Source organism: Pongo abelii, chromosome 1 (assembly GCF_028885655.2).
Source record: "Pongo abelii isolate AG06213 chromosome 1, NHGRI_mPonAbe1-v2.0_pri, whole genome shotgun sequence".
Lineage (NCBI taxonomy): Eukaryota > Metazoa > Chordata > Mammalia > Primates > Hominidae > Pongo > Pongo abelii.
This window is the reverse complement of record NC_071985.2, coordinates 112,707,136-112,726,070: the sequence shown is the minus strand read 5'-3', so window position 1 is coordinate 112,726,070 and position 18,935 is coordinate 112,707,136. Positions and strand designations below refer to the sequence as shown.

The window sequence follows — 18,935 nt, the reverse complement described above, 5'->3', positions numbered from 1 at the left end:
ATTGAGAGTTGCCAAACAGAGAACCATATTAACATGACCCATTTCTTTCCCTTTCAAGAGTGAATCCCAACTACAGAAGGTAAAGGGGGATGGGTATGTCCTTATAGCACACCAGATATTACTTGTACAGGCTCTTTCAATATTTGGAAAAGGAATTAGAACCCCCAAACCTAAATGATGTACAAACTATTCCATCTATACTCTCCTCTCCTCATCCCCTACCCCTTGATATTTATACTATTTGGTACAACTTTTCATGCTAGCTCAATCAGAAGATTAGGAGTCAATGAAACAACTTGCTTTGGCAAGTTCTTTAACCCTTGGGCCTAAGTTCTCGCACCTATGAAAGAATGTTAGTAATACCTATGCCTCGTGAGTTGTTGAGGATTAAATTAGATGGAATGGCTAGTTAATAGGAAAGTTCCTAAGTAAACCATACAGCATCCTATACAATTAAGACTGGGAGGGTTCACAGACTTAATCTAATTCATGCTTCCTGATAAATGTAGGTAGGGAAAAACAGTCTTAGGGAAAGGAATGGGGTGAAGTGAGAGATACAGACCTTTCCATCCATCCTGCAGGCAGGTTATGTGAGAGGCTGCTTGAAGTGGGAAACACTACTTCCAAAAGTTATATCCCCCAGGAGGTCACGAAGGCAGCAGGTGAGAAGGCAGAGATAGGCAGAGAGAGAGGGTCATTATGCAATGAGCATTCCTGGCCCATTGTCAGCAAGGGAGAGCACAGGGTAGTGTGCGATGGGACAAGGCTGGCACCATCTGAAAAGCAGAGGCAGCTTAGGCTGAAGCACTGGAGTGGTTAGGAGCAAGAATGAGAAACTGAAGTGTGTTAGTGACAGTCCCCTTCAGCTTCTGGAAAACATGAAGCCCTTACTTGCATGTCTTGCTGTTCCCCTGGCATTCAAAGTTGTCAAACAGGCACTCGGCCGTGTTGCACAGCTCATCACACTGGTTGTTGATATAATCCCAGCAGGGAAGTGGGGAGGAGCAGTTGGCCCAGGGGTTCTCCATGGTGAGAGAACAGTCACCCCCATCCCACTGGCAGGCATGGCTGTTGCAGGCCTCATCACAGACGCCATCCCGAGCTTTGTCAGCACAATACTGGCTTAGACAGGTGGCAGGAGGGGTGCTGGGGGGTGCCGTGTAGAGTTCACAGCGGCTACCCGAGAATGGTGGGGCACACTGGCAGGAGTAATAAGGAGGCTGGCGCTGAGGGTGGCAGCTGCCCCCGTGCTGGCAGGGGCTACTGGCACAGCCTGACTCGCAGTCCCGGGGACTGGGGCAGAAGCAACGGGGTCCAGAGGCGGTGTGCACACACTGCTCCCCTTTCCTACATTTCACTTGTCCACAGCTGCTCTGGCACCTTGCCCCGGAAAATCCCTGTGGAAATCAGTGAGGAAATAAAAATGGCATTGGTAGGAAAACAGTCATATTGGAAGTTTGGGGTTTCTAGAAAACCTCCACATCTCACTCCCTTCTGTACTTCCCGTTCAGCCCAAGCCAAGGTTACTAGACAGGTTTCCTTTCGGTATCTCCTGAGGCATAGGGATCTCTTGTTTTGGAAAGGTTTCAGCCTCTGGCAGTGATAAAAGAATGGGTATAGCAAATAGCTAAAATTAAGCTTCCTTCTACTTTAAGAGACAACTTGCTTCCAAATGGTTCCTGCTAAAGAATGTAAGCAGAGCAGCATTTCCACCAACTCTGGCCCAATCTGGGCAGTGAGATTACCCTCCAGCCTGGGGCCCAAGAAGCCACATACATCAGCCCTATTTTCAAGGGGGCATTCCACCACTTTTTGTGGTTTTCCCTTAGTTTTTCTTAAGACTGACAGTCATGGATTAGGAAGCTCGCTGTTTCTGGGAGTGTCTAAACAGCTTTTATTTGTTTTTGTTTTGTTTTGTCACTTGTAAACAGCTTTAAATGGAAAAACCCAAGCACTTTCTTCTGAAAGAGCTAAAATGGAGAAATCTTCCCATTTTGAAGATTGATAAAACCAGGTTTAATCTCAGTTCTGTCACAGATTGTATGGAAGAGAGAATGCCCCTTCTTAGATGAGCAACAGGGCACTTACCGGGGGACAACGGCAAATGAAACCATCAGGCATGTTACTGGCCACAGCACAAGTCCCTCCATTCAGGCAGGGCATCTGGGGACACACATCGATGAAGGTTTCACAGTGCCGGCCTCAGAAAATAAAAAATAAAAAAGGTTTTAAAAGGCAGAAGTAGTCACTGCAAGTTACTCAACAAACTTTGCTGGGATGGGAACTAGCCATAGGTGAAGCAAGTGTGAGAGAGTTCAGTTCTAAGCCTGTGGTAATCTGAGCATAGGAAGAAAACACTCACTGCATCTCAAAATGATTGCCCTGTCACTGGCTCAGGCCAGTCCCTTACTCTGTCTTGCCTACACAATAAGTACCAACTCACACAACAGGATGGGTGAGAAAAGTGACTTAAATCCCACCAAAAAAAGATAAATCACACTTCAGCTTTTTGAAGTCATTTTAGCTTTCATAAGTTGCGAAAAACAGTTGAAAAACTATTCACTGCATTTTGTTAATGTCATCTACTTCATAGGAGAGGCTACACCAGGCCAATACATTTAAATGGTGATTTGCGGTATAGAGAATTTTCATCTGTGATACCTCATTTCAATCACTTTTTGGCCCTTCTGTAACCTAACTCATATTCCTTAAAACGCAGCTTAATTTTCCTAGAGTTAGTTTCCTCTAGGAATAGTTCTAAAACAGAAGGCCCCTGGAGGCCACCGCTCCAAGATAAAGAACGAGGCAACTGGAACCACGGAGGAGACACAGGGCACAGCTGGGACTCCTGGCCAATAGCAGGAGATAGGCCCCATTTGGCCTGTGGTCACTTGGGAAAGAAGAGGTAGCTTTAAAAATGAAATAAAAATAGTAATGTTTTTGGCCAACGAGATCAAGCAGCAAGAGGTATAAATGTTTGTCTCTTCATGTCACAGCAGCAGCCGCTAACCAAGAGCAGCCACCATATGGACACAGCTTGGTGGACCACCGGCCCCTTGCTGTTTATCTCTGCAACAGCATCCCACGGTAATTGTGCTCAATGTATTCAAGGGATTTTTTTTTTTTCATTCACAAATGTGGAAAATGCACAAACACCACTTTCTGGCTGTGGGATACTACTTCAAAGTGGTCTCCTTTCCTTCCTTCTCCTGCTTCCCCCTTATTTTGCAAATGCTTGTCAGTGTTTCCAGGAAAAAAAAAAGCCTCAGGGGCAATGAAAGAAACGGGAGCCAGTTTTGATTCTTTGGCTTTCCAAGTGCAGTGTGGCCAATACGAGGCTGTAGACAGATTGTTCATACTCATTCTGTTCCACATTGCCTCAATAGCTATTATGTTCACAATGGACTATTTCTTTTTTGATGTTAGTGTATCCAGGGAGCTTCCATATTGCAGAATCCCTCCCATTCTTTATAAAATTCCAAGATTGTAAGGTAGCATATCTTTAAAGTTGGAAGGAAAGATGGCTGGAGATGGGCTCAGGATGTAGCAGAGTTCAGCTTGATGAACTGTTTGTAAATAGACTATTAAAGCCTATTTTCTGATTCCTAAGGAATCTGATCACACCCTCCGTATAAGAAATACTACAGACCCCAGGAAATGCATGATAATTTCAAATCTGAGTATCCTGCCACATCTGGATACAAACAACTATTTTAGTTCCCAAAAGTCACCATGCTGCCCTCTCCAGAAGTAACTCGTAAGTTCTTGTGATAAGACCCCTATTCTGAGGCAGGGCTTGGTCATCTTCAGGCCCTGTGATGAAAGAAAGAAGCTTGGGAACAGAGTAGGAACATGGCCAAGACTTTACTGGGCAAGGCATTACTTGTGACCACTGCAACTTTTCATTTCATACCCACATTAACTGATCTTTGGTTAAACACACTTGAATTTGGACCTGCTCCCTTTAAGTATCTAAGCAGGGTCCTAAGCTTCTCTGAGTCCTAGGGGTGGAAAGATCACGGTGGCAGGAACTACCCAGTAATTCAAGCCATCAGATGTCAAAGGAGGCAGAGTGAAGAAACCGGAGTTAGACTAAGGTTCCTCAAAACAAAATATTATTTTGTTCAGATGAAAAGAGTTCTGTGAATGAATGGGGGTGATAGTAGAACAACAATGTCAATGTACTAAACAATGCCACTGAACTGTACACTGTACACTTTAAAATGATTCAGATAGTAAATTTTAGGTTTTGGATATTTTGCCACTATTAAAAAATGTTATTTTGTTCAACTACTTTCAATATACATTGTAAAAAATATTCCTGCCATAGCATGATATAATCAATGCACAACAAAAGAATCTCTCAGGAAAAATTAAAGGTAGACACTGATTATAACATCCATAGAGTACAGACTAAGAAAAAACTGGCTTTTAAAAATTAAGCTGCTGTTGTTTTTCTTATATAAGAAAAGCTTCATTTGGGTCTGGGACAAGTCACAGGGCCCAATTTGTTCACTAAAACCATCCTCCAAGGCAGAGTGGCCAGGAGGCTAGACAGCTTCTCACCAGTAAAGGCACTACGGCAAACACACAGGTAGTCATTGGTGAGCTGTATACAGTCCAGGCTGCCCTCAGAGCTGCAGGGGTTGGAGAGGCACTCGTTGATATCTCCCTCACAACGCTCCCCAGCAAAGCCAGGCAAGCAGCGACAACTGTAGCCTCCAATCCTATCCATGCACTGACCACCATTAAGGCAATGGGGACCCCGGGCACAGTCATCAATGTTCTCTTCACAGAGTAGGCCTGGAGGAAAGAGAAGAGGTACAGAATTACGGAAATCCTTTTAACCTGCTTTCCTGCAAGGGATAACCACCCTTGTTGGCATTTTCACAATGAATCAGAATATACTCCTCAACTGGTAGTGGGACCTTGCAGTTGGGCAGGGCAAAGTACACTCTTTATTCATGACAGCTGTCATCCTTCTGGTGAGTTGTACAAGTAAAGGAAAGAATATACTAGGGCTCCGCATGTACTCTCCCACACAAATCCAGTGAAGTAGCACCCTATGGTGTAGGTCCTATTATCTGTCCCATCTCAAAGACAAGGAAACTGGAGCTCAAGAGAGGCTCAGTAATTTTTCCAAAGTATAATCCAAAATATAAAAACAGTCCAAAAAAGAACATAACAATAAATACAGTTATGCAACCGCATAATGACATTTTAGTCAATGCAGGTCGCATATACAACAGTGGTCCAATAATGAAGCTGAAGCTGACAAATTCCTGTTGCCTAGTAACATCATAGCCTTGTAATGTCATAGCACAATCACTTTTTAAATAAATTCAGTGTAGCTTAGGTGTACATTATTTACAAAGTCTACAGTAGTGTACAGTCATGTCCTAGACCTTCACATTCACTTACCATTCACTGACTCACCCAGAGCAAGTTCCAGTATTGCAAGCTCCTTTCATGGTAAATGCCCTATACAGGTGTACTATTTTTTATCTTTTATATTGTATTTTTACTGTACCTTTTAAATCTTCTACTGTACCTCTTCTTAAATATGTTCAGACACATAAATACTTACCATTGTGTTATAATTGCCTACAATATTCAGTTCAGTAAAACAAGGTGCAGGTTTGGAGCCTAGGTGTGTAGTAAGCCATACTTTCTCTGTTTGTGTAATTACACTCCATGATGATTGTACAACAATGAAATTGCCTAAGGCCATATTTCTCTGAACATATCCCCACTGTTAAGTGACCCATGACTATACATAGGTTATACAAAAATATTGGTAACAATTGGAACTGAATTTTGAATGAAATACATTTTTAAGTTTTATAATCACTGGCTTTTTTCTGTAATAGTGTATAAGTGCACCAATGCTTTTTATGTAACAAAAATAGAGGATAAATTTCCTGCTGAGAGTTCAAAAGTTATTCCATTTAAAATACGACTAATTTATTGTACTATAGATGTAAATGAGACATCTATTATGAATATTTGCATACAGTGTCTTACAAAGAAACAAAAGAAATCAATGACTATTCTAGAAATTATTCTATGATTAATTCAAAAAGGTACAAAAGAGGCTGGGCACAGTGGCTCACACCTGTAATCCCAGCACTTTGGGAGGCTAAGGTGGGTGGATCACTTGAGGTCAGGAGTTCAAGACCAATCTGCCCAACATAGTGAAACCCCATCTCTACTAAACATACAAAAATTAGCTGGGTGTGGTGGCACATGCCTGTAATCTCAGCTACTTGGGAGGCTGAGGCAGGAGAATCACTTGAAACCGGGAGATGAAGCTTGCAGTGAGCTGAGGTCATGCCACTGCACTCCAGCATGGGCAACAGAGTGAGACTCTGTCTCAAAAAATAATAATCATCATAATAAAAAAAAGGTACATGCCGGGTGCAGTGGCTCAAGCCTGTAATCCCAGCACTTTGGGAGGCCGAGGCAGGTGGATCACAAGGTCAGGAGATCGAGACCATCCTGGCTAACACGGTGAAACCCCGTCTCCACTAAAAAATACAAAAAAAAAATTAGCCAGGCGTGGTGGCGGGCGCTTGTAGTCCCAGCTACTCGGGAGGCTGAGGCAGGAGAATAGCATGAACCTGGGAGGTGGAGCTTGCAGTGAGCCGAGATTGCGCTACTGCACTCCAGCCTGGGCAACAGAGCGAGACTCTGTCTCAAAAAAAAAAAAAAAGGTACAAAAGAAAACAGTTCTGTATTCCTGCCACTTGCATTGTAGCATACACTAACAAAAGCAAGATTTTTTTTAAAAAATGTAAAGTAAGGCCCAATTTTCAATAGCAATTACCAAATTACCAAAGATAAAATACCTAGGAACAATCTTAACAAGAAATGTGTTACACCTATATGAAGACAACTTTAATACTGTCCTAACAGACACAAAAGAGACTTGAATAAATCGAAAGACATACCAGGATTTGGTTAGCAAGACTCCTCATCATAAAGTTATCAGTTTTCTCTATACTAATTCATAAATTTAATGAGACCCCACTAAAAATTACCAACAGGAATTTATTAACAGACAAGCTGATTATAAAATTATGTGAAAAAAAAATAACCAGGAAAACTATGAAGAAGATCCTTAATAATTGAAATAGAATGTTATTGGTGAATTAACAGAATAACACAGAAAATAAAGAAAGTCCAGAAAAACACCAAAAATACACATGGGAATTTAGAATCTGGCAAAGGTGCCATCTCAAATCATTATATAAAAAACAAAATATTCAATAAATTGTGTATTAACAAATGAGTAGCCATATGGAAAAAGTACTTGAAGAAAATATGGGAGAATTTCTTTACAATCTTCAAGTGTATAAGATGTTGCTAACTACAACTCAAAATCCAGAAGCCATTTTAAAAATGATAAATTCAACTTGATTAAAAAGTAAAAGGGCTAAAAATCACTATAAAGAAAAAAGATTTAAAAAATACTGGGAAAATATTTGTTTTTTTATATCATAGACAGCCAATTTCCACAAAACATTACATCAACAACTTAATGAGGGAAAAAAGACTATATATATATATATATACATATACACACACACACAAAGAAACTGCAAGAAAAGCAAAAGAAAATGATTCTTAAATGAAAATATATTAATATATTCTCCACCTTAAGAAAAAGCCAATATGCTGATATACTGCAACTACTGATTAAAATTATAAATGCACATATTATCCAATCCAGCGATTCTATTTCTGAAAATTTATTTCACCAAAATACTTATATGCCTCCAAGATAAATGAAATATCTATCATGATGGCACTGGTTAAGTAAAATATGGTATGCTTGTAAAAGAGAATTCTGTAGCTATAAAAAATATTGAGGAAGTTCGGGCCGGGTGTGGTGGCTCACGCCTGTCATCCCAGCATTTTGGGAGGCTGAGGCGGGTGGATCGCTTGAGGCCAGGAGTTTGAGACCAGCCTGACCAACACGGAGAAACCCTGTCTCTACTAAAAATACAAAATCGGCCAGGCATGGTGGCACATGCCTGTAATCCCAGCTACTCAGGGAGCTGAGGCAGGAAAATCGCTCGAACCCAGGAGGCGGAGGTTGCAGTGAGCTGAGATCATACCATTGCACTCCAGCGTGGGCAACAAGAGCAAAACTCTGTCTCAAAACAAACAAACAAACAAACAAACAAAAATATATATATATATATTTCTTTCTCAGAGAGAGGAAGTTCTATATTTTGATATGAAAATATCTCCAATTAAGTAAAAAAAAATCAAGTGCAAAAAATGTGTCTAATATTCTATCTTCAGAGTAAAAAGTAAAGGAAATAAAATATCTTTGCATTTGGCTTCTCTCTACATAGAGGAATTCTGAAGGATACAGTTTTTGAAAAATTCTATAAAGAAACACAAACAACTAAAAGTGGTGATTACATGTTTGTGGGGAGGGAAAATTTGCCCACCAGAAGAGAGATGGGAATGAGAAGTATTTTCACTATATACTTTTCTATGTATGAATACATTTTTGGTCTATATGCATATATGCATATCTCATCTTATACATAGAGTAAATTGAAAACAAAAAAGCAAAAACAAACAAAATCTAGTATATGCTCCCTGTCTCAAAGAATATTTGATATTTAGGGATTGCTAGTAAAATGAGCATAAATGCATATTTCCCCATCAGAATGGAACCACTAGAAATAAAGAGATCTATCACCTGAGAGAGAACTCAACCTCAGCCTGAAGCAAAGTAGTAGGAAGAGGCAGAACTGTTACAGTTAGCCCTTGACCTGGGAAACTGGTGGGACATGCAGGCAAAGATCTAAGGCTTAGAAATATGGTGACCAAAACACACATTGTGATGACTCTAACAATGGGGTTATGGGACTTGAGAGTTTCCTGGAATGTTTACCAATGGCCAGAGAAGTTAAGTCAGGATAAAAAAAATACTGTTCTACATACCTAAACAAGCACACATAGTAAAATAATCCAAGGAACTGTAAGTAGGATAAACTCAAAGAAATTCATACCTATATACATCACAATCAAACTATCAAAAGATAAAGAATCTTGAAGGCATCAAGAGAGAAGCAATGTATCACATATAAGGGAACCTCAATAAGATTAACAGCATATTTCTCATTAAAAACCATGGATATCAGAAAGCAGTGGGATGATATACTCAAAGTGCTGAAAGAAAAACACTGTCAATGATAATATCGAAACTAGTATTCTAAGCCATCTTTAACCATATGGTTAGAAGAGACAAAAATTTTGTTTCCTTCTGAAATGACCAATTCTAGGACTGGACATGTCTTATTAATTAAAAGTTCATGGTATAGTAGTGATTTTAGAGTTTGATGAATACTCATGTACTCTCCTATATTTCCCAGCCTCCCTTGAAGTCACAGAGACCATTTAATAATTCTGGTCAATATACTGCGAGGGACAGTGATGTGTGTTGCTTCCAGACTGAGCTAGTAAAAGCTGCTGTACGACCCTTCAAGTCTGTCCCTCTTCCCTGTACTGTGGAGGCCTTGGAGGCCAGGTGTTTCAAACCACATACCTAAAACACAGAGAAAGGTAGCCCAACACATATTCGACTTTATTTGAGTGATAAAATCAGTGTTATATTAAGCTCTGAGATTTGAGGTTTAATTAGCTGCTATAGCTTGAAGTTTGACTGCACCAAACCACATGTTAAAATGTGACCTCCAGTGTTGGAGGTGGGGCCTAATGGGAGGTGTTTGGGTCCCTGGATCTTCTTCACTTTTCACCATGAGTGGAAACAGCCTGACGCTCACACCCGAGGCAGATGCTGGCACCGTGCTTCCTGTACAGCCTATAAAACTGTGAGCCAAATATACCTCTTTTGAAAAATAAATTACTTAGTCTCAGGTATTCTTTTATAGCAACATAAATGAACTACGATAACAGCTATCACCAGAATTGTAGCTTGTCCTAACCAGTACAGTTTCTCAAAGGAACAAACTAACAATGAATTGGAATTAATTTCTACTCAACCGTTGATTTCTAGAATAAAGAACAATTCTCCTTTTCGCAGGACAATTCTTCAAATACTTAAAGACTGTTTCTCCTTAGTTTTCTTCTTCCCATTAACCTCATTCCTTAATAATCAGCCTACTAGTAGGGTACTCTCCTATTTTAATTTAGTCAAACTCTGATATCTGGGAAGGCAAATTATCAAACTTTACTGACACAAAGCTCTAAGGCAATACAAATACTTCTCTGGCATTCTATTCTCTTTGACACTAACAAGAATGAATTTCTCACCAGTGTGGATAGCCTTTTACGTTTTTTTCACAGCCTTCTCAGAGTAGGCCCCATCATAACTACATCCCTTCTAACAAACAATACTCAAAGCTCTTTCCAAGGGATGGTTCAAAAGCAGTGTCAACGTCCACCGCAGAATGATGGCCATACCACTCAGTTCAAAAGCAGTGGCAATGCCCACAGAAGAATGATGGCCCCATCAGGGTTGCATCTCTCATCAGGCCTTACTGCATCCTAAGGTAGAACCTTACACCATCAGTATCCTCCCCTGAAGTTATGAAAATAGGCAGATATTTTCATTTCATTCATGCCCCCACCTTATAGAGGTAAGACTTGGCTAATTAAAAAAATACAAAAGCAGATAAATGTAAATTGTTTATTTTAGAGGCCATTAGTTGCTTTTCTGTGAAGCAACAAGAAATCTTACTGACCAGGCTAATTTTGTTAGGTTATGCTAATGTTGTATCCCTTCCATATTCTGTGTTTCATGGAATATCAAGATACCAAACAACCAGATAAAACTGAGAACATAAACCACAACATCACAGCTAGCAAGAGATGGGAGAATAAAATGGCTTGAATTACTAGGATGCAGAACTAAATGCTTGGAATGAAGCTAGTCTTACTATCTTTAATTTTATAAAATCCCCTGAACACAAAGAATGGATTTATAACTTAGACAATGCCCTGGATGGAAAATGGATAAGGATGATTTCATACCCCGAGTGCCTGGTGGGCAGGAGCACTTGAAATGGTTCACAAGGTCAATACAGGTGCCTCCATTCTGGCAGGGCTGATTCTGGCACTCATCCACTTCATACTCACAGTTGACACCCTGATAGCCTGGGACACACTGCCATGAGGAAACAAAAAGGACAAGAAATATTGGACCATTACTGGAAACAGACCATGAGAGCTAGTGAGATCTGGAACATCTCTGTGACCGTCTCCCACCTCCCCACTTAGCTTTTGTATGTTTTCTCTGGAACCATCACACTCTCTGCTACTCATTCTATGCAGGGACAGAAAACCTGCAGCTTACTGGCATTTACCTATTCCTCTTCCAGTTGAAAAAGGCACTTTAAAGGGAAGGCAAGGACTGAATACAATGAAGGATATTTCAGATTTGACTTGTGTGCAAACCTTTTGTTCCTCCTGGGTACAGGTTTCCTCATCTTTAAAATACACATTCCTCTGTATGTGATGAGGACCCTATGACTCAGTCAAAAGGCATATGTGGATGGTAGCACAGACATGCAATTATTGATCTCCAGGTTTAGGAAACTGCATGTATGTGTGAGAAACTGGTTGAGATAGGCTTAGGGGTAGAGGCAGGTGGGGCTGGCTGGCTGGCTGTGGTGGCTGTAGGGGTTGGTAGGATTTCAGGGCTGACCAAGAAAAAAGATATGGCTGTGAGGTGGCTTTATTTAGACACTTTGACAGGTCTGCACGTGGGAGAAGTCCCAAATAGCATGAGACCTTCCAGAGGGGTAGGTGAGTAAGGGGAAGACAGCAAGTAAACTCTGGGAAAGAAGGATCAGAGAGGGAGTCTAGGTGATGTCACTCAGCAGCCAGTGGCAGGAATCTCTGGGTCAGAGAGCTCTAAAGGTCAGCATCAGTCTGGGGTATGTATGGCCCCAGGGTTTATCTTGTCCTACTTATACTATGGCTAGCAGATTTTGGCTGCAGTTTTACAGGCTATGCAAAGCAGGCAAGCTCTAAATAGCTAAAAATCTGCTTATTTGAGGGCTATGTTTAAAACAACTAGCTGTGTCAAAATTTGGGTTTGGCACCAGCAGGCTTTTGAGCTAATGAGTCCCAGCCTGCTGTGAAGAAATAAACAACCTAGGGGCCAAAATACAGAAGCTATCGTTGGCTCATTTATATAACAATAGAGAAGCAAAGCTTTTCTCAGTGTTGCTTGATGGTTTGAATTGGTATCAAATTAATGTCTCAGGCATTTGCTAATATCTTGCTTGCTCTAACCATTAGCAGCCCAGAGGTTAAAATAGTGACATGTACCTTGAAGACACATACTTTCTCAAATATATACATGTAACATTTAGCATGATGCTATGAGGAACAGGATGAGCGACATTTTTTTTTTAGAGAAAATTGCTAGTTGACTGATTAATGACTAAATACAAAGGTGACAGGGGCCAAAGGGACACTCCACAAAGCAGTTTTTCCTATCTCAGCTGCTATTCAGGGAAGTGTGGACTGCTATGTTGGGTGGGCCTGTAAAATGCACTCTGGTAGTGACTCTTGGCTCTGAATCCTAAAAGCAAGCCTAAGCGGCTGGGATGGTTCCAGACGTCTATAAAAATATCATACTAGGGACATGTTAACTTATTGCATAGAGAGGCTGAAAGAAACAGTGGTAAACATTATGAAGGGGATTGGTAAAAATCTATAAACTACAAATATAAGATACAAGCAGCTAAATTCAATATATCAGTGCTCAAAACAGTTGTACAATCTCCTGGGAGGTCCATGACCTCTGCTTGCTCAGTGTCCTCACCTCGCATCTGTATCCACCAATGAAGTCACTGCATGTTGCCCCGTGCTGGCAGGGGTTGGACACACACTCATCAAGTTGCTCCTCACAGTAGCTCCCAGTATAGCCCAGGGGGCACTGACAGTAATGCGTGTTGCCAGCATTGATGCAGACACCTGAGTGCTGGCACAAGTGTTCAACAAGCACACCTGGGAAACCCAGTGAGGAAGAAATGTCATAGAAGAACATCCGACACATGGGGTCAATGAGCAAGTAAATCTAAACTGGCTGACACATCAAATCTCATTCTTAGCCAGTTCTTCACAACCCTCAGTACCAGATGCATATTAAAGATAAACCCTGAAAGTGGAATATACCTTAGTTTCATTTCAAATACATTATTCTCGGAACCTCTGAACCTATTCCTCCTCCTCTACCCTTACACCTTCTGTCTTAAGCCCTTTCCCCAGAGCCCTGCCCACCCACTACTATCTGCCCTCCCCTCTTATCCCACAAAAAATGATACCTGCTCTAAATGCCACTGGTCAGTCAATACTGCAGTGAATGACCTGAGCCCAAGGGAGCAAAGCTTACCTCTGCTGGAGGCTGCTATGTCACAAGAGACATTGGGCACGTCACAATAGGCACCAGCCCATCCAGATGGACATAGGCACTGGGACTCTGCTTTTTTCTGAACACAAGTACCTTTGTTTTTACATGGAGACCGACTGCAGAGGTTCACCAGAGTCTGAAACAGAGGCAGGGGTATACATACATCAAAATTCAAATACTAGAAAGGAAGAAAAGAAGTTATATTGTGTTACAAGAAATCAAAGAAAAGCAAACTGATTAAAAAGAAAAAGAGCCTTCATCTAGTAAAAGAGCCCTTAAACTAGATTCAGTGTTCTGAGGTACACCTAACCATTTTTACATACTGTTAAGTCTTCACTTAATGTCATCATTAGGTTCTTGGAAACTGTGACTTTAAGGACAACGATATATAACGAAACCAATTTTACCACAGTCTAATTGATATAAAAAAGAGTTAAGTTCCTCTACTTATTTCTGGTTAAAAAAAAATCACTAAACTTCAAATTAACACCCACTTCTAATATTAAACATTAAAATAAACTATACATTCATTTAAGAAATATTAATAAAAACAAGATAATTATTTATCCAATTTTTGGTGAATCCATAAGTAATAGCAGTCCTAGTGGTGGCAGGTCAAGTCAAGGAATAAATGTTTGCAAAGCAAAACTGTCAGCACCTCTTACCACCACACAGTTCAGAAAGCAACACTAACCAATATGGCAGGCTTGCTGGGTGGTTTTGTACCACATCGTTTATTGTTGTGCACTCATATGATTATCATAGGCTTTATGAGTTTTCATTTATATTCATTCTTTTTTTTTTTTGAGACGGAGTCTCACTCTGTTGCCCAGGCTGGAGTGCAGTGGCGCAATCTCCGCCTCCCAGGTTCACGCCATTCTCCTGCCTCAGCCTCCCGAGTAGCTGGGACTACAGGCGCCCGCCACCACGCCTGGCTAATTTTTTGTATTTTTAGTAGAGGTGGGGTTTCACCGTGTTAGCCAGGACGGTCTCGATCTCCTGACCTCGTGATCCACCTGCCTTGGCCTCCCAAAGTGCTGGGATTACAGGCGTGAGCCATCGTGCCCGGCCCCATTCATTTATTTTCTAACCCACTTACTCCAGTTCAGGTTCATGAGTGGCCAGAGCCTATTCTGGCATAATGGGACAATGTAGACATGTCCGCTTCACCCAACATACATGACTTTTGAGTTGTGGGAAGAAACTGGAGTCCCTGGAGAAAACCCACACAGACATGAGGAGAACATGCAAACCCCACACAGATAGCAGCTCTGGCCAAAAACAGATTTTTCCCCCACTCAATGTTATAACAAAATGACACTGAAGGAAACAAAGTTGTTTGAGGGCCTGCTGTAGTCTAATTCCTCTTAGGTCTTCTATTTAAAAAGTTCTTACCAAAAAAGTTTAAAAATTCAGGGAAACCCAACAGGTTAAGCTATTCCCAATGCTCTAGACATGATTTGCCTACATGTATGGCCACCCTGTAATGCTAGAAAGAAAGAGTTAAAGCTGTCAGACAGGTTCATACTTTCTGTGCTAATCCTGTGTGAGAAATCCACATGGGTCTTGACTAAATCTATCTTTGGTGAATATGGGTAAAAGGACTTAATGCCTGTTAACAAGCCTAAAACCGTTTAAGAGCTTATTTCTAAGGAAGGCAATCAGACTTATGAAAAATCTGAGGCAAAGAGTGCACAAGGACTGGTACCTTTCATCTTAATTCCACTGAGTGGCTTGGCCCCTTGAGGAGAGGAAGGCCAAATTCACAATATAGACAGTTTGCTGGAGGAAGGGAGCAGTGCTTCACCAGCACTTCCAATCTACACTGTGAGAACAAATAGGAGCCCAACCAAAAATGCTCTCGTGATCCATGGAATCAGCAACAAGCTGCTTAATTTTGTGGAGGTGGGTGCTCGCATGTCTAATATAGCCTAAGCCTTATTTAAGTGCGCCCTGTAAGTCAAGTTTGGCCATTTATTCCTATGTTCTTTGGAGTTATTATTCTATCACTATTAAAGAGGTAGAGTAACATTAAATTAAACAGAGTGCTGTTTGGTATGCAACTTTGGAAAAGTTACTTTGCCCCTCTGGGGCTGTTTTGCCTTCCATGAAATCTAAGGTTCGATTAGTTGCCTATAAGGGCTCTTTCCATCCTAAAATTTAATGGAAGTGTGTATTTACATATTTGAACTTAAAAGATATGTAAATTGTTTGGTTTTGAGAATGTTACCACATTGCAAGATATAACAATTATCATTATTACCCCCCTTAGATGTTGCATCTGACCTTTAAAAGGTTATTTTGATTATTCTCTATTTTCTTCAGTTCTTTCTGTGCTTCCAATGTAAAAAACAAAAAAACAAAAAACAAAAAACAAAAATCTGTGTTTATTTCCCACATGTATTTTTCTGCAGTTCTTGGTTAGCCTCTTTTCAAGATCTTACGTTTGCGAATCTATATCATATTGCCAGCACCATTTTGGAATCTGCAAGTTATTAAGAAGTTACCTAGATTATCTCAGGAACATCCCTGAGATCCACAATTTTCTCTTTTAGAAGGAACTTATTCAGACTAGAAAGTGAACAGGTGTAATATTCAGCTGTTCTAGGGGAGCTGAGTGAATGGGAAGGAAGTCAATTACCTGACAGTTTTTCCCAGTGTAGCCCAGGGGGCAGCTGCAGCGGTAGGTACCCAGGCCATCAACACACGTTCCCTCATTCAGGCATGGATGAGAGCTGCATTCATTGATCTCGTGGAGGCAGAAGGATCCAGTGAAACCCACAGGGCACAAGCAAGAGAAGGAGTTAATCCCATCAACACATGTGCCACCATTAAAACAGGAGCTAAGAAGCAAACAGAGAGAGCAACATCAGCTATGTATCTGGTGCCTGTGACTTACTACTACAAAGTAAGATTTCTGGAATCTAAGATCATACAGAGGCAAATACCTCTGAGCAACCCATATCCCTTAAACTTTCTTACAAGCTAGATTGGGTGCCAGAAGCTCTGAGTGCCCACTTCCTTTCTATAATCACAGGTTTAGAAGTATTTAAAAGACTGAGCTTACTAAAGATACCTAGAGAAAATGAAGTTTTCTAGGTTTTACCCAGTTCTTCTGCAGTTTTCCCATGTATCACATTTCATTTTATCTCTAAGTCAATTTAATTTATTTGAAAAGTCCTCTTCACTATAGATTATTTATAAAAGACAAATAGAACAAACATGTTCATAATATTATAAAAAGAAATGAAACAAAACTCCCAGAAATTACTTAAAGACTAGTAACAATTCCAATCTCTGCAGAAAAACTGGAATTTTTGGATTTTTGAAATGAATGAGAAGCCAAGGGAAGAATAGAACAAAATTATAGCTCTTTCTGTTCCTAAGCAAGAAATAATAAACCATCCCTATAAACTTTGCAACCTCTGACCTTTAACTTTCTATTATATATGTTTATCAGGAACCAGTAACTGGGCAATAGGAGATGACTGTGGACTGGGATCCATATGGACACCTCATCCCTGCTCTACAACTCTAGCATTGTGCTCTGAAGTCTCCTTCCCTTTCTCCCTTTCTCTCGTAAGATGCTGATGCCCGAGTGACTGAATGCTCACCTCTCAGTGCACTCATTGATGTTGTTCTCACAGTGGACTCCATCAAATCCTGCCTGGCACTTGCAAGTGTAACTGTTGACGTAGTCAGAGCAGGTCCCTCCATTCTTACACGGTTCACTCAGACACTCATTCATGTCTGTCTGGCACTTATCTCCAGTGAAACCCAGAAGGCAGAGGCAGGAGAAAGCATTCACTCCATCCACACAGGAACCTCCATTCTGGCAAGGATCTAAGCCATTACAAAAGAATTAGACCTCTGAAGAGTAGCATCAATTTAATCTTAGATTCATAAAAGTGAATGACTTGAACTAAGTCATGCTGAGGGCAGCATAATTCTGACTTTTTCATTCAATTTTGCCAACTCCCTCATTTATGAAAATGAATTCAGTAATACTTGCTTGAAGTTTTTAACTTGTTTATTAATTGGAATAAACTTCATCTATGTCACCACCAACAGTTTTGTAAAATTAATAGTCATAAAACTTGCATTGGTCCCTCACATATTTGGAAATCAAATATGTGCCCCAATACACAGAATATCAATCAATATTTTCAAAAGGTATATGTGATTGTGGAGTGTGTGGGGGAGGACAAAATACACATATTCATGTTTTTCCAGGCATATTAACTATATAAATTAATCTTCTCTCTCCCTTTCACTTCCGTCTCCTCTCTCTTTTTCTCTCTCTCTTTTAGATTTCAGGAGCCTTATGAAACACAGTTTAAATAAAAATTGAAATATCACATAGCTTGATCTTGGAACACTTTATACTCATAGTAAGGAACCAACAAATTTTAAGCTACAGTCATGCCACAGCACTCTACAATTATATGCCATACAAATCAGAACAAGAAAAATAAGCTGTAGCTATGGCTCTTAAGGAACTTAAAAATATAATTGCAAAGACAGGTCATACATGTAAAATGAAAACTAAATACTAAACTAAAGGGTAATGTGACCCTTATTTTATTAGAGAAACGTTTAATATACTTTATTTATCTCTTGAACTAATTCCCTTATAAGACTCATCTGCAATCTCTATTAAAGCAATTGTAAAAATTGTTTCAGTTTTTCTTAACCACAGTACACAGCTACTATAATTTCCATAGCATCTTTCAGGAAACTCACCATCTATAATTTACTGAATTATTTTAAACTCATTGTAAATATTGTTGGTCCCACTTCATATGGAAAAATTTAAAAATACTCAATATTTTGAATGACATGTTACTTAATGTGAGAAAGGAATACAAACAGCTTGATCTCACTCCCTAAAGTTCTCCATCAATTGTGCCTTGGATACTTTTTCACTATTTGTAATATATCATTAAAATTATTTGTCCATATGTCTTTTTTTTTTTTTTTCAGATGAAGTCTCACTCTGTTGCCTGGGCTGGAGTGCAGTGGCACAATCTTGGCTCACTGCAACCTCCGCCTCCCGGGTTCAAGAGATTCTCGTGCATCAGCCTCCCGAGTAGCTGGAATTACAGGTGCCTGCCACCACACCTGGCTAATTTTTGTATTTTTAGTACAGACCGGGTTTCACCATGTTGGCCAGGCTGGTCTCGAACTGTGTCTGTATGTCTTTCTTCCCTAATAGACTATGAGCTTCATGAAAATAGAAACTAAAACTTATTTATTTTATCACTGCCAGCACCTAGCATGGTGGCCTCCATATGATAATCTGAAGTTATATAACCTGTAAATTAAGGTGCCATTATTAATGCACTGTGATAATCTCATTTGAAGTTAAATCACTATACAAGTAACTAAGGATTGGTCAGTACATACACGTAATAAAACTATTAAGGCTGGGGAAGAACCACCAGAAAGAAGTAGGCAGAATAATCCCTAGAGTTTTCACTGGGCTGAGAATAGCTCATGTTTATTCAATAAGAATGAAAAAAACCACGTG

At 40.2% G+C, this 18,935-nt stretch overlaps 1 protein-coding gene across 1 annotated transcript in view; it reads right to left on the bottom strand.

Annotated features, from left to right (window-relative positions):
• NOTCH2 (notch receptor 2) overlaps positions 1 to 18,935 on the bottom strand; it is a 165,694-nt gene that overhangs the window by 12,348 nt on the left and 134,411 nt on the right. The window contains exons 18-25 of the mRNA XM_009245522.4: positions 17,020 to 17,248; positions 16,047 to 16,248; positions 13,388 to 13,541; positions 12,818 to 13,002; positions 11,017 to 11,149; positions 4,567 to 4,803; positions 2,089 to 2,201; positions 892 to 1,397 (exon numbers count right to left, since the gene is read on the bottom strand). Coding sequence (XP_009243797.4) covers positions 892 to 1,397; positions 2,089 to 2,201; positions 4,567 to 4,803; positions 11,017 to 11,149; positions 12,818 to 13,002; positions 13,388 to 13,541; positions 16,047 to 16,248; positions 17,020 to 17,248 — 1,759 coding nt within the window. The remainder of the gene's footprint in view (positions 1 to 891; positions 1,398 to 2,088; positions 2,202 to 4,566; positions 4,804 to 11,016; positions 11,150 to 12,817; positions 13,003 to 13,387; positions 13,542 to 16,046; positions 16,249 to 17,019; positions 17,249 to 18,935) is intronic.